At 37.9% G+C, this 15,021-nt stretch overlaps 1 protein-coding gene across 3 annotated transcripts in view; it reads right to left on the reverse strand.

Moving 5' to 3' along the window:
• Positions 1 to 15,021, reverse strand: part of tmem181 (transmembrane protein 181) — a 32,708-nt gene extending 17,687 nt beyond the window's left edge. The window contains 4 exon segments of one of the 3 annotated variants that reach the window (NM_001045654.2): positions 327 to 417; positions 2,185 to 2,240; positions 2,765 to 2,868; positions 14,779 to 15,021. In NM_001045654.2, coding sequence (NP_001039119.2) covers positions 327 to 417; positions 2,185 to 2,240; positions 2,765 to 2,868; positions 14,779 to 14,909 — 382 coding nt within the window. In that variant the 5' untranslated portion in view covers positions 14,910 to 15,021. 3 annotated transcript variants of the gene reach the window in all.

The following is a 15,021-nucleotide window of genomic DNA, read 5'->3' on the forward strand; positions in this document are numbered from 1 at the left end:
TGTGCATGCTCCATGCTGCTGTGCTTCTCTGCTTTTACAGAACAAATAAGGCAAATGGAGCAATAATGGGGATGAGAGGCGCAGTTCAAGAGGGGGCAGGGTGGCCTCTCTAGGTTTACTTACTTATACACATGCCTTTTGCTTAAATTTAGCTCCCTACTTTGAACTAAATATGAGCTTGTATTCTCTGTCCAAGGACTAAGCAATCAGAAAAGTTTATTCATTCTAACTCCATTGCCTGAAATTAGCAGCATGCTTGGCTGTAACAGTGAATGCTTTAAATGTGTTATAAACATTATATTACCTCCAAATAACTACATACTTACCATCAGCTTTATCCAGATCGATTCTGCATGTCAACCATAGTTGTTGGTTATATGTAGAGAGGACAGGTGAATTTAATTTAAATGGATCCACCTAAGAAACAAGGAAATAATTATATTTTTACAGTGCTCATGAGAGATTATTTTATAAACATTTTATATGCTTTATAAAATATTGTGTTGAATGTAGTTTTTTTGCAGTTTTAAAGAAAGGGACTGCATTTATTTATGAGATCTCATTACTCTGCCTGTGGTATTTACTATTTATATTTTTGAATATAAATTAAAGGGTATCTCCACCCAAACACAACTTAAGGTGGCCATACACGTGGCGATCTGACGATGTTTCGTCAGGTAAGGAGGTAGAAACAATAGGATTTCTACCTCCTTCTCCCGATTCAGATCTGAAGGGAGAATTTTGGTCAGACGCCTTCTATGGCGCCCAATCAAAATTTTCCAACTGGTCCGATCGGTGAGTCGGCCGATATCAGCAGCTTCCTGCGATATCGGTCGACTCGCCGACATACCATACACGCGCCGATTATCGTATGAAACGAGGTTTCGTACGATAATATCGGTGCATGTATGGCCACCTTTAAGTTTTTTTAAAGTAAACATCATTTCAAGCAACTTTGCAATATGCATCAACTAAATAAAATATGCAGCTGTTTCCTGATTTTTAACGTTATATATGGTTTGGAACACTTACCTAAGCCTGGCCCCCTGTTCTCCTGCTGATCTGACTGACTACTTTGAGACTCAAATAAAAAAAATGTAACAGTAGTTGACTGTCCTCAGCCTGCATCCTCTAAAACCCACAATTCCCTGCACACATGGTGTCAATAAGGAAAGTAACATCATAGTGCAATACAATCTGGCTTATGTAATTCCTGCATGCTGTCTGTAAACTGTGGAGAGGTTGTTATAATTTGTGTTTTAGTTTCTCCTCCCATGCCAGGAATTCAATTGATGCAGAAAGAACCGTTTTGCAGAATATAAAAATGTCTTTTATGCATACCTTTTGAAGAAATAGATTACAATTATAGGTATATTGGGGGTTTCTGTGTTGTTTCTTTATCACAAGTTGTGTGCACATATGTGTGTCACCAAAATGTTAATATCCTCTGAAGATGTATACAGTCTACATTTTCCATTAACACATTAAATAGCCTCTTCATGCCAACAAGTTAGTGCAAGGGAGTCACCTTTATAAATGCTCATGCCGTAATAAAATGTTTACATTTTAGGTTACTTCAAACACCTAATTTCCCCTGTCAGAAGCTTATTACTGATTTAATTTAATGCATAGCAGGCTCCTTTTAGCATTACAAGCTATAACTGACAGGTTGAGAAGGGACAGTCAGGTTGGCAAAACAGTCAGGTTTAGGAACTTCAAGTAACAAAAGCACCCCTATCAGGAAACTTTTTATGCACATTAATATTTTTGGTGTCAATTTCAAGATGAATTATTATCTAAGTTCCAAACTTTAAAAGCCACGTTCAACTACTGTGCAGGAGATTTAAGCAAGATTGTAACAAGCTTTCAGCAAGATTAGATGCAAGTGTCTGAATTTAAGGCGGTCTCTGAGTACAAAATTATAATTTTTATAGTACATTTAAATCCATAATTTATTGAATTGCTTTTGGGACCTTTTTCAAGGTCCCAAAAAAGGGACCGAAACGTTGGTTATACATGCAATACACTTGAGATTGTTTTGAACTATAAGACCCTTGGTGCTGGCTGTGTTTTATTTTGTATTTTGTATTCCGTGCACATGGGCGGCTATTTGTCATCTAATATTACATACAGGTTAGAAAAAAAAAACTACACCCCTACATATTTTTACAATGACACTCTTACCTTAGATTTGTTAATAACTTCATACCCTGTGGAGTTGGCTTGAATAACATTTGGTCCTAGTATGAAGCAAGAGAACACAGTTTTAAAAGGCATAAGTCACAAATGAAATACACAGTAGAGTTTTCATGTTTGAAAACCTAATATGATGCTCAGGCGAAGAATAATTAACACCCCTCTTCATCCCTCACTGCCATCGTTACCAAAGCAGTGACAGAAAGTGGGGCAGTAGAAAGACATTCTGGTGAAAAAGTCATATTTGACATTAGCAATAAACTCCTGTAAATAAAAGTAATGTTTTTATTGTAACTTACTATGGACTTACTGGCTATTTAACAAGATTAATTAGCAGAGTAATTAAGATGAAAGCTTACCAATTCAAAGGAACTAGAGCTGTCAAAATTTCCTATATTGTGCCTACAAAACATGTTTCATTGTTGCACAAAATACATACCCCACTTACATGACAGGAAGCTTAAAAGAGTTACATTTTTAGCTATCCAAATATCAAGCAGAAAGGGAAAGTGGTATATAATAAAGTTACAGAAAATACATGATAAAAAGATGGAAAAAGGACACTTACCTGCAATACCAATAAAAAGAGTTAATCCAAAGCATACGAAAAACACAACAAATACTAAAACAAAATGCCGCTTGGACAAGGTATACAGTCGCATTGGGGCCAACCTGAAAAGAATCAAAAGGGCTGTTAGCTGAACAAGGTTTCAGTATGTTGGTTTCTTCAGCACACATAAAAGAGCCTTATTTAGTTCTATTCTTATGTATAAGCAAATATACAGCAGCTGAGATGCTCAATCTAACACATTTGTTTTCATTACAAATCTTGCAAAAAAAAAAAGTGTGTTAACACTTTATGGTTGCAGTTAGTTGTAAGCTTGATTATCCCTTTTCTGCATTGCTCAGGGTCACCTCCTATTTAATATGTCTTCCCAGTAAAAACTAATCTTGGGAGTCACTCATCACCCAGTACATCACCCAGTGCAGTACAAATCAACACCTTGCTTCCCTTTAGTAACAGTACTACAACAGAGAGGTAATGGACAACAGAAGTGGTATACTATAGGAAACGTGTCTGTTTTATATATATATACAGTATATTATATAATGATATACAGTATATTTCTTAAGTTAAATGGGATTATCACTTCTGCTAAATCATTTGACTGAAAAAAGCTATGGTTCACATGAAAAGTATTTTTAAACTATCATAATTTCCTTGAGATTTGCATTTTGACTTTTAATAAAACAGACAAGTTTCTATAATAAAAGGTAAAAGGTATAATTTACACACACATATATGATAATATACTTTCCTAAAGACATTAATAGGGATATTATCCATATGTATATTCTATTACAGATCCCTGCTAAATATTTGCTCCATAAGGGAGAGTCGGCGGTGATCGGAACATTGAGGAAGTAAAATAAGCCTATAGTTCCTGCTTAGCCTTATTTTTCTGTAAATCGGGTATTTCCAGGTCTGAAAAGCCTGAAGTGATATTTAGTTTAAAAAAAACAAAAAAAAACAAAAAAAACCCAAGAGCTACATCGGTAGTATAAAGAGCACTAGAAGAGCTGAAACTTAGCTCCAGATGTGTTTTTTTGCTTCCTCTGGTACCTGCCTGCATAGTGCTGTCTGTTTCCATTTCTACAGCAGCTTCTATATTTTGGCATGAAGTTCACCTGTGTACCAAATGAGGTGTGTTTTATGGGTATTTAAACTTGCATAGAATGCCTCCACATCAGAATCCCCTTGATAAATAAATGTTCCAAAACGTTGGGGTTTTCTCAATCCACACGTGTTTGCTTTTTCTGTTTTATTACATTTTATGCATTGTAATTGTGTTTACTGTTTTGTGAATATTTACCATATAAAGAGTATTATATGTTAAATATACCATTTGCTGACTTTTTTTGTGGTAAGTAGGTGTGCACTGAGTAAATGATTGATTTGTATTAATATTCTGTTTGCTCCTATGTGGGCTTGGGGAACAGATTCTCATTTGCACCCGTTTTTTTCTTTTTTTATTTTAAAGCCAGCTATTTTTGCTCTACCAATTGTGATGTGCATTTCAAAACTGTTTGTTTGAATGAAGTTTACTTGTGGTCTACCAACAAAGAAATCAAGCCTCAAAAGTGAGATCTTTTCCACAGTTTGCGAAAAATAATTGCTCAGTCTAAATTTAAAACAGCACAGGTAGCAGCCTTTATACTGCAGCATTAAGTACATATTACAATACAGGGATATATGTACAGGTACCATATCCCTTATCCAAAAACCCCTTAGTCATAAATCTCCAGGAAGGCCATGCATTTTAAGATGATAATTTAAGATTTTTTAGTTGTTTCCTTTTAGATTAATACCAAACATTAAACTGTGGCAGAGGTACAGGTTGATGATATAACTGGGAAGCTAACTGTAAAGAGCATTTAATTATTATTAATAATAATATGTATGCATCACGTGCCAACATATTCCACTGTATTGTATAATAAATGGGTGTATACAAAAAAAACTCAACAACCCATAACCAACATAAGAGGAAGAGACATGTTCTCTGTGTAACAATGGCCATGTAACTGTGGAAGAAGAGCCAACAGGCTACTTGACAAAACTCTGAATAGGAAGAGTTGGAAGTTGCATGTGGCCACATGCATTGAGTGAAACATTTATCTCTCTACACACAAAAAAAAGGGATCCCTGGTCCATGTTTTACTAGTCATCGTTCACCGTTCGCAATGCACTTTCAATTAGAATAAAGCTAAGCCACCATACCACAGCAAATATCATTTTTGTTGTTGTACCAACTACACACATCCGAGTCAGATTGCAATTAAAGGAAAAACTGTGTGCATGATCACTCAAAGGTGCAGTAGGCACCCATATACACCTTTATTCTGAAGTAAAATATACAGTGGATATAAAAAGTCTACACACCTCTGGTAAAATGTCAGGTTCCTGTGCTGTACAAAAATGAGACAAAGATAAATCATTTCAGAACTTTTTCCACCTTTAATGTGACCTATAAACTGTACCACTCAATTGAAAAACAAACTGAAATCTTTTAGGTGGAGGGAAGAAAACCAAAAAAACTAAAATAATGTGGTTGCATAAGGTTGCACGCCCTCTTCTAACTGGGGATGTAGCTGTGTTCAGAATTAAGCAATCACATCACAATCATACCTGCCATCATTTAAAGTGCCTCCGATTAACCCCAAATAAAGTTCAGCTGCTCTAGTTGGTCTTTCCTGACATTTTTTTAGTTGCATCCCACAGCAAAAGCCATGGTCCACAGAGAGCTTCTAAAGCATCAGAGGGATCTTATTGTTAAAAGATATCAGTCGGGAGAAGGGTACAAAAGAGTTTCCAAGGCATTAGATATACCATGGAACACAGTGATGACAGTCATCATCAAGTGGATAAAATATGGCACAACAGTGACATTACCAAGAACTGGACGTCCCTCCAAAATTGATGAAAAGACAAGAAGAAAACTGGTCAGGGAGGCTACCAAGAGGCCTACAGCAACATTAAAGGAGCTACAGGAATATCTGGCAAGTACTGGCTGTGTGGTACATGTGACAACAATCTCCCGTATTCTTCATATGTTTGGGCTATGGGGTAGAGTGGCAAGACTAAAGCCTTTTCTTACGAAGAAAAACATCCAAGCCAGGCTACATTTTGCAAAAACACATCTGAAGTCTCCCAAAAGCATGTGGAAAAAGGTGTTATGGTCTGATGAAACCAAGGTTGAACTTTTTGGCCATAATTCCAATAAATATGTTTGGCGCAAAAACAAAACTGCACATCACCAAGAGAACACCATACCTACAGTGAAGCATGGTGGTGGCAGCATCATGCTTTGGGGCTGTTTTTCTTCAGCTGGAACTGGGGCCTTAGTTAAGATAGAGGGAATTATGAACAGTTCCAAATACCAGTCAATATTGGCACAAAACCTTCAGGCTTCTGCTAGAAAGCTGAAAATGAGGAGGAACTTCATCTTTCAGCATGACAACAACCCAAAGCATACATCCAAATCAACAAAGGAATGGCTTCACCGGAAGAAGATTAAAGTTTTGGAATAGCCCAGCCAGAGCCCAGACCTGAATCCGATTAAAAATCTGTGGGGTGATCTGAAGAGGGCTGTGCCCAGGAGATGCCCTCGCAATCTGACAGATTTGCAGTTTTTTTACAAAGAAGAGTGGGCAAATCTTGTGCCATGCTGACTCATACCCAAAAAGACTGAGTGCTGTAATAAAATCAAAAGGTGCTTCAACAAAGTATTAGGTTTAAGGGTGTGCACACTTATGCAACCACATTATTTTAGTTTTTTTGGTTTTCTTCCCTCCACCTAAAAGATTTCAGTTTGTTTTCAATTGAGTGGTACAGTTTATAGGTCACATTAAAAGTGGAAAAAGTTCTGAACTGATTTATCTTTGTCTCATTTTTGTACAGAACAGGAACCTGACATTTTATCAGTAGACTGACTTTTTATATCCACTGTAGAACGTATGTTGAAAATTTATTCTACCTATTCTTTAAAACATCTGTAGTTTCTTAATTCATATAAAGCACCACTGGGTTTTCTTTTATCCTTGCTACATCATCTTGGAGACATGCTCTGTGTAAACAAACCCCTCCCTATACCCTGCTGCAGTTTACTGTGCCTCAGGTTAACAGATAAGGAGGAGAAACCCAAAAGCTAGAATGTACTTTGTGTTGTACATTGCTGTAGCCATTCTCCAATGAACAGCTGCATACAAAGGGTGCTTCTTGGCTTAATAGGGAACATAACTAGTGTAGAGAGCGCAACTGCACTTCCCTACAATTTAAGAACATAACTTCAAGATATCTAGGACAGTGCTGTCGAACTGGCGGCCCGCGATCCCCCTCTGTGTGCCCCCCACCTGTCTGTCTGGCTGCTTTGATGGCTTACCTTTATGTAACCTTTAAATTGTATCAGTACTGATATTAACTGGCCCCCTGCATGGTTCTCACCTCAGATTCAGGCTGTAATCCCCCTGTATTGTTTAAAAACTTGTGTTGTTCACACCTTTCAATCCCTGCATTGTTCACCCCCTGCAGTGTTCACACCTCAAGTTCAGGCTGTAATCACCCCTATTGTTCACACCTCAGACATTGTAGGTACTGGCTGGACTATGCTGCCTGTATGTATGGCACACACAGGGAGCATAGAGTAGGTAGAGTATGGCACATAGGCAGCATAGGGCAGGGAGGGTATGGCACAAACAGGTAGGGCAGGCAGAGTATGGCACACACAGGCAGCATAGGGCAGGGAGGGTATGGCACACACAGGCAGGGTAGGGCAGGCAGAGTATGGCACACACAGGCAGGGTAGGGCAGGCAGAGTATGGCACACACAGGCAGGTAGAGTATGGTATACACAGGCAGCGTAGGGCAGGTAGAGTATGGTATACACAGGCAGGGTAGGGCAGGCAGAGTATGGCACACACAGTCAGGGTAGGGCAGGAAGAGTATGGCACACACAGGCAGCATAGGACAGGAAGAGTATGGCACACACAGGCAGCATAGGACAGGCAGAGTATGGCACACACAAACAGCATAGGTCAGGCAGAGTATGGCACACACAGGCAGCATAGGACAGGCAGAGTGCTACCTGTGTGTGCCATACTCTGCCTGCCCTATACAGGCAGGTGTTTGTTGTGGGAGTTTGTTAGCAGTTGGAAATAGCCATTAGATGGTCCCTAAGGTGTGTAATTATGTGCTGGGGGTTGCTGTGCTATCCACAGGTGAGGAGGAGGCATATGGATTTTAAGGGTATATCTTAATATGACATAATATAATTCTTTCACATATGAATGATGGTTGATATCCCCGCAGTATGGACCAAGCATTTGGGATTTTGCTGAGCTACCACCATTGTGATAAAATAGGTGTGGTCTGAAGTGAGTGTGGTTTTAAAAAGGGGAGTGGTCAAAACTGGCTTCCATTAGTGGCCCTCCACCATGTATGATAGAGAAATTCTGGCCCTTGGCACCACAGAAGTTGGACAGCACTGATCTAGGACATAAACGTACATTAGAAAAGGAGAGGAAATAAAGTTTTGTGTATCTGATCCCCTCCATTGCAATCTTATCTAAAAACTACTGTGTATAATAGTGGAACCCCAGAAGAAGCTCAACTTTCATTCCAATCAAGGAATAAAAGAAATATACAAATAAATAAGGCAGTGTAGTCTCAAAGAATTATAAATTATGTGAAGATAAGCTCTGTACATATAGGGAGTGGCCTAAGAAGAGTTTTAGTTGAATTCCTATGTCAGGTGTTCCTTTTACTCTTGGTCACACTGTTAATAAAAATTAGCACTCACACCTATTATTTCACTTAGACCACACTGTTTACGGGCTAATAAGGACTAAAAATGGTATGAGCCCTTCCTATTCTTATATCTTAAGCTAAACGAAAAACGCAGCGTTAATAATTGTATCACCTCATTCTGAATATATTATTCCGGGCGGCGCTATGCACCCACGTTACGGTAATTCCGACGCACCCGTGTAGCCCACCCTGTACAACTTACGGCTCCATGGCGAACTCCCGAGCAGCCGGGCTGCTACTTGCTGTCACTTTTCCCCTGTTATTACTACACGCTTATTGCCAGAATTGGCTGAGCTTCTGTGCTGACATCATTTCCTGTCCTGTTGGAAGAGGAAGTGCCCTTCTGATCATGATTTTAAAAGGCCGTTTCAGTGAATGGGTTGGATAGAAGAGCAACTTTAGGAATGCTGCTCGGCCAGTAAGAATTTTCACAAGAATAAGGAGAGAAAGGTGTTTTACAGCTCTTTCACCCGTGTAAAAAAATATGCTGGAAACCATAAAAAAAATATCTTTGCAGGACTGTATGTGGTGCTGCTAGTCAGCGCTTGCTCTCATTTGCGTTGCTCTTGCAGCAGAGCGTCATATTACATTACATTAACATTTATTTATAAAGGGCCAACATATTCTGCAGCGCTGTACAATAAGTGGGTTACATACATTGGACATACAGAGTAACATATAAAGCAATCAGTTACCGATACAAGAGGTGAAGAGGGCCCTGCCCAAAAGAGCTTACAATCTACAAGGAGAAAGGGTTGAGACACAAGGTGTGGGAATTGAAAAGACCTGCTTATTTTAGTAAAATATATGAACAATTTGTAGGAACTTTAAAGTGAATCATTTCTCTAAGAATAAATAAAGCACAAAAAGGCTTTCCCTGAAATGTACCTCTATGACTTACTGGCACACTGGCTCAGATAGTGACTGAGGTTTTTTTCTGGCAAGCAACGAGGGTCTTTACTGCCTGGGGATCATCTGCCTGTCACAGAATGCTGATTACATATATAGTCATATGGAAAGTGTTAGCTAAAAGGCAAATATGCAGTGTGTGCAAGTAGAGGGAAAATGAACATTTAGGCGAAATGACTAATAACGTTCACCTGTATGCCAGATTTTCTTTTCTACGTTTTTATAATTTCCTTCTCAGTGAGATTAATATGAAAAATGTATTATTATTAATATTATTTTTTTGTCCCCTAGTATCTTTTTCTTTTAGTATATTTTGGTTGCTATAAATTAAAAATGTAAATTAAACATGTAAGGCATATGGCACATGGTTATTCTTTGCCCCTTTCTGTCTGGCATCGCTATAAGCCTGCATGGACACTTTGGATAACATCAGTGGGCACATTCCTCAATGTACAAACCGGATTCCAAAAAAGTTGGGACACTAAACAAATTGTGAATAAAAACTGAATGCAATGATGTGGAGGTGCCAACTTCTAATATTTTATTCAGAATAGAACATAAATCACGGAACAAAAGTTTAAACTGAGAAAATGTACCATTTTAAGGGAAAAATATGTTGATTCAGAATTTCATGGTGTCAACAAATCCCAAAAAAGTTGGGACAAGTAGCAATAAGAGGCTGGAAAAAGTTAATTTGAGCATAACGAAGAGCTGGAAGACCAAATAACACTAATTAGGTCAATTGGCAACATGATTGGGTATAACAAGAGCTTCTCAGAGTGGCAGTGTCTCTCAGAAGCCAAGATGGGTAGAGGATCACCAATTCCCACAATGTTGCGCAGAAAGATAGTGGAGCAATATCAGAAAGGTGTTACCCAGCGAAAAATTGCAAAGATTTTGTATCTATCATCATCAACTGTGCATAACATCATCCGAAGATTCAGAGAATCTGGAACAATCTCTGTGCGTAAGGGTCAAGGCCGTAAAACCATACTGGATGCCCATGATCTCCGGGCCCTTAAACGACACTGCACCACAAACAGGAATGCTACTGTAAAGGAAATCACACAATGGGCTCAGGAATACTTCCAGAAACCATTGTCAGTGAACACAATCCACCGTGCCATCTGCCGTTGCCAGCTGAAACTCTACAGTGCAAAGAAGAAGCCATTTCTAAGCAAGATCCACAAGCTCAGGCGTTTTCACTGGGCCAGGGATCATTTAAAATGGAGTGTGGCAAAATGGAAGACTGTTCTGTGGTCAGACGAGTCACGATTCGAAGTTCTTTTTGGAAATCTGGGACGCCATGTCATCCGGACCAAAGAGGACAAGGACAACCCAAGTTGTTATCAACGCTCAGTTCAGAAGCCTGCATCTCTGATGGTATGGGGTTGCATGAGTGCGTGTGGCATGGGCAGCTTGCATGTGTGGAAAGGCAGCATCAATGCAGAAAAATATATTCAGGTTCTAGAACAACATATGCTCTCATCCAGACGTCATCTCTTTCAGGGAAGACCCTGCATTTTTCAACAAGATAATGCCAGACCACATTCTGCATCAATCACAACATCATGGCTGCGTAGGAGAAGGATCCGGGTACTGAAATGGCCAGTCTGCAGTCCAGATCTTTCACCTATAGAGAACATTTGGCGCATCATAAAGAGGAAGGTGCGACAAAGAAGGCCCAAGGCGATTGAACAGTTAGAGGCCTGTATTAGACAAGAATGGGAGAGCATTCCTATTCCTAAACTTGAGAAACTGGTCTCCTCGGTCCCCAGACGTCTGTTGAGTGTTGTAAGAAGAAGGGGAGATGCCACACAGTGGTGAAAATGGCCTTGTCCCAACTTTTTTGGGATTTGTTGACACCATGAAATTCTGAATCAACATATTTTTCCCTTAAAATGGTACATTTTCTCAGTTTAAACTTTTGTTCCGTGATTTATGTTCTATTCTGAATAAAATATTAGAAGTTGGCACCTCCACATCATTGCACTCAGTTTTTAATTACAATTTGTTTAGTGTCCCAACTTTTTTGGAATCCGGGTTGTACGATTGAATCTAAATACTAAAAATTCGTATTTTATTTAACTTTTGGAACAGTGTGTATTTTCTGTGTTTTTTTCGTTAATCCAGTGGCTGTCAGCTGGGGCACACACAAAAAATAAGACATTGTTTTTTGGCTATATAGGCAACTTTTAATTTTGCCATCCTTGAAGCTGCCATCCTGTCCCAATCATGCCTATATACAGTAGGAATATACAGTTCAACCTGTTACTAGAGATTCAGCAGATTAGTAACCAGGAGGGGTACAGTGACGATTTCTGTCTGATGCAAATTTTTAATATATAAACATATATTTAATAGAAAGAGTGCCGCACACACGGGCTTGATACAAAAGAAAAAATTCCAATGTCTTCCTCAGAGACAAACCAACAGACCATATCCCAACACCCACAATAAATACCCCCACATAAAATGGTGCCAAAAACCGGCCACAGTAACCATGGCAACCAGTGTAAACAAGCCCCACACCCACCAGAGCAGGCTAACTTCAAGTGTCAACATATACAGGCAAATGGTATGGAAATGAAGTGCAAGAAAACAAGATTAAGTTTAAAATCATGTAGCTAGTAAGCAAATGGATACATGTTGCAGAAGATAGATAAATGTTGCAAAAAAACATACAGAGTACGTTCCCAGTCAGAGATGTCAAGCATTTCACTATGCTAAGTGATAAGTGTCGTAGTTGCTGGAGCAAAAGATTATAGAGAATAATTATTGATAGGAGATAACAGGCATCGGGTATTAAAACAAGGACCCATGTCGGGACGCACCACAGAAGCTAGGAGTTTAAAGGAACGCACACCGAGAGGGGCCCCCACCGGTCAACTGTACCCAGTGATATCTGAACTTCAGTGTGTAAATGTGATCATATATATATATATGTATGCAAAATAGGTTGTCTTTTTATACATGTTGGGAAATTGAGGGACCCAGTAAGGGGAAGATCATCTGTGCAGTATATTTTTTTAAATCCTTCATTATACAGTTAGAACAAAACATTGTGACAATTTAATTTTTTACCATGAATGCTAACGTAACATTTTTATGGACATTTGAAATCACTGTTGTACACCCTTTTCTTGTTTTACTAAAACAATGGTCTTTTGTATGACTTGTAAAATTGCAATAAAAATTATTCATATAAAAAGAACAACAGTTAAAATCAAATATATGTATTGAATATTACATAATGACTGCACTTTTCTTCTTCAATACATGAGCCATGAATATCCTTTAAATGATGCCTAAGGATACCATTTAGGCCCCATAACTAACTGAAACTTGTGTATTATGAAAAATATTTTACTCTCTACTGTAAAATATTAGGACATTAGAAGTTTTCTCTGAGTACCGCGACCTGTATAAAAGGGTCATGGAATATCCTTATCATTTACAATATTCTTTATATTATTTATATTTTCATAGTAAGTAATACTTATTGCACATTTTCCAGGGGCTACAAAGAATAAGAGCAGAGCAAACTTTGATTATATGTGGGTAGTACAGGTATGGGACCTGTTATACAGAATATTTGGGACCTGGGGTTTTCCAGATAAGGGATCTTTCCATAATTTGGATCTCCATAATGTAAGTCTGCTAAACATCATTTAAATATTGAATAAACCCAATAGGCTTGTTTTGCCTCCAATAAGGATTAATTATACCTTAGTTGGGATCAAGTACAAGGTACTGTTTTATTATTACTGAGAAAAAGTAAATTATTTTTAATAATTAGAATTATTTGCTTATAATGGAGTCTATGGGCAATGGCCTTTATGGATAACGGTTTCCGGATAAGGGATCCCATACCTGTACTACAAAAGCCTTATAAAACACCTTTCTCTTTTCTTAAATAGATGAGAAGTCTCAAAAGAGATTAAGCTCTCTGATTAGTAGGTTATTGGGACATCTATAAAAAAGCTATTAATATATTCTTTATGAATAAAGAAAAAAGGACACAAATGGCAGTACGTTATTAGTCTCTAAAGAAAGCAGCTGATTCCATATAATGGAATTTTTTCATATGATGATTTTTTCTAAATGTCCCCCACTCAACTTTTCTACATAATAAATTCCTGCTAAAACAACAAAGTGTGATCTGTAATTTTTCCCCTTGAATAAACAATAGGGGCCTATTAACCAGCTTCTAGAAATTTTAAAGCTTTCTTTAGAATACGTCTATGTTTACCAAATTCGACTGTACAACAGTATTGATTCTACTGTACAACTTTAACAATGTACCAATATATCAAATAGCACGTGCATTCTATCATATACACCTATATATATATATGCATTAGTAAAACTAATAATGAAAAAAGACTCATCACCGTGAACCAGATACCACATCCTAACAAAGAGTATTACCATAACTTGTGACCCATCTACATATTTGTAACCCTTGTATTATACCCTCAAGTTAAACTATACAACCAGTGTGTGAACCGGTACAGGTCTCGGACCCGTTATCCAGAATGCTTGGGACCTGTGGTTTTCCGGATAGGGTGTCTTTCAGTAATTCGGATCTCTTACCTTAAGTCTGCTAATAAGAGTATTTAAACAGTAATTAAACCCAATAGGATTGTTTTAGCTCCAATACGGATTAATTATATCTTATTTGGGATCAAGTACAAGCTACTGTTTTATTATTAGAGAGAAAAAGGAAACCATATTTAAAAATGTGAATTATGTAAATAAAATGGAGTTGATGGGAGATGGCCATTCTGTAATTGGTAACTTTCTGGATAATGGGTTTCCAGGTATGAAGATCCAAATTAAAATAAACCTCAGCTCTCAAGCATTCTAGATAATAGACCTCATACCTGTATACAATTTTACAGCAAAATGTTCTTTAGTTTTTATTAGCTTTCATCATCTGGTGCAAACTTTACAGCCTTTCTTTATTTTTAACTGATTGTATGTATGTATGTATGTATATATATAGAGAGAGATAATGGATGTTACACAGGCCCTATGTGACATTTCCACCTTCTCCTAGTATGTGATGCTACCTGTTAGAAAAAGGCCTTTTTGCCTTTCAGACAGCAATATCTGTGTGCTTAGTTCCTAACCCAAGACACGGATAACATGCAAAATTATCACTTCTACTGCAAAACAGCAGTATAGTACAATATTGTATGTAGTACATATTTGTGTGCTATAACCAATAACTGCAGGTGTCACCAATAAACGGCACATACTGTCCCTTTGCTAAAGCACCTCTAGTTAATTTGTTACAATACCTGTAAAATCGATCATCTCTGTATGGTGTTAAATCCTCTTTTAATTCATTATAAGCATCACTAATTTTCTTGCAGAAATCCTTAAATTCATTGCATAGAGAGCTTTCAAACGCTGCATAATCAGGATCCATGCCTTTGTTCTACACCCTCCGTACATCAGTACCAGGTGAACAAGCAATAAAGACAGGAGCTTTGTATGCTATACATGGATGATGTCATTGCATTGTTTGCCGGTAATTTGTT

The sequence above is a fragment of the Xenopus tropicalis genome, chromosome 5 (assembly GCF_000004195.4).
Source record: "Xenopus tropicalis strain Nigerian chromosome 5, UCB_Xtro_10.0, whole genome shotgun sequence".
Taxonomy (NCBI): Eukaryota; Metazoa; Chordata; class Amphibia; order Anura; family Pipidae; genus Xenopus; species Xenopus tropicalis.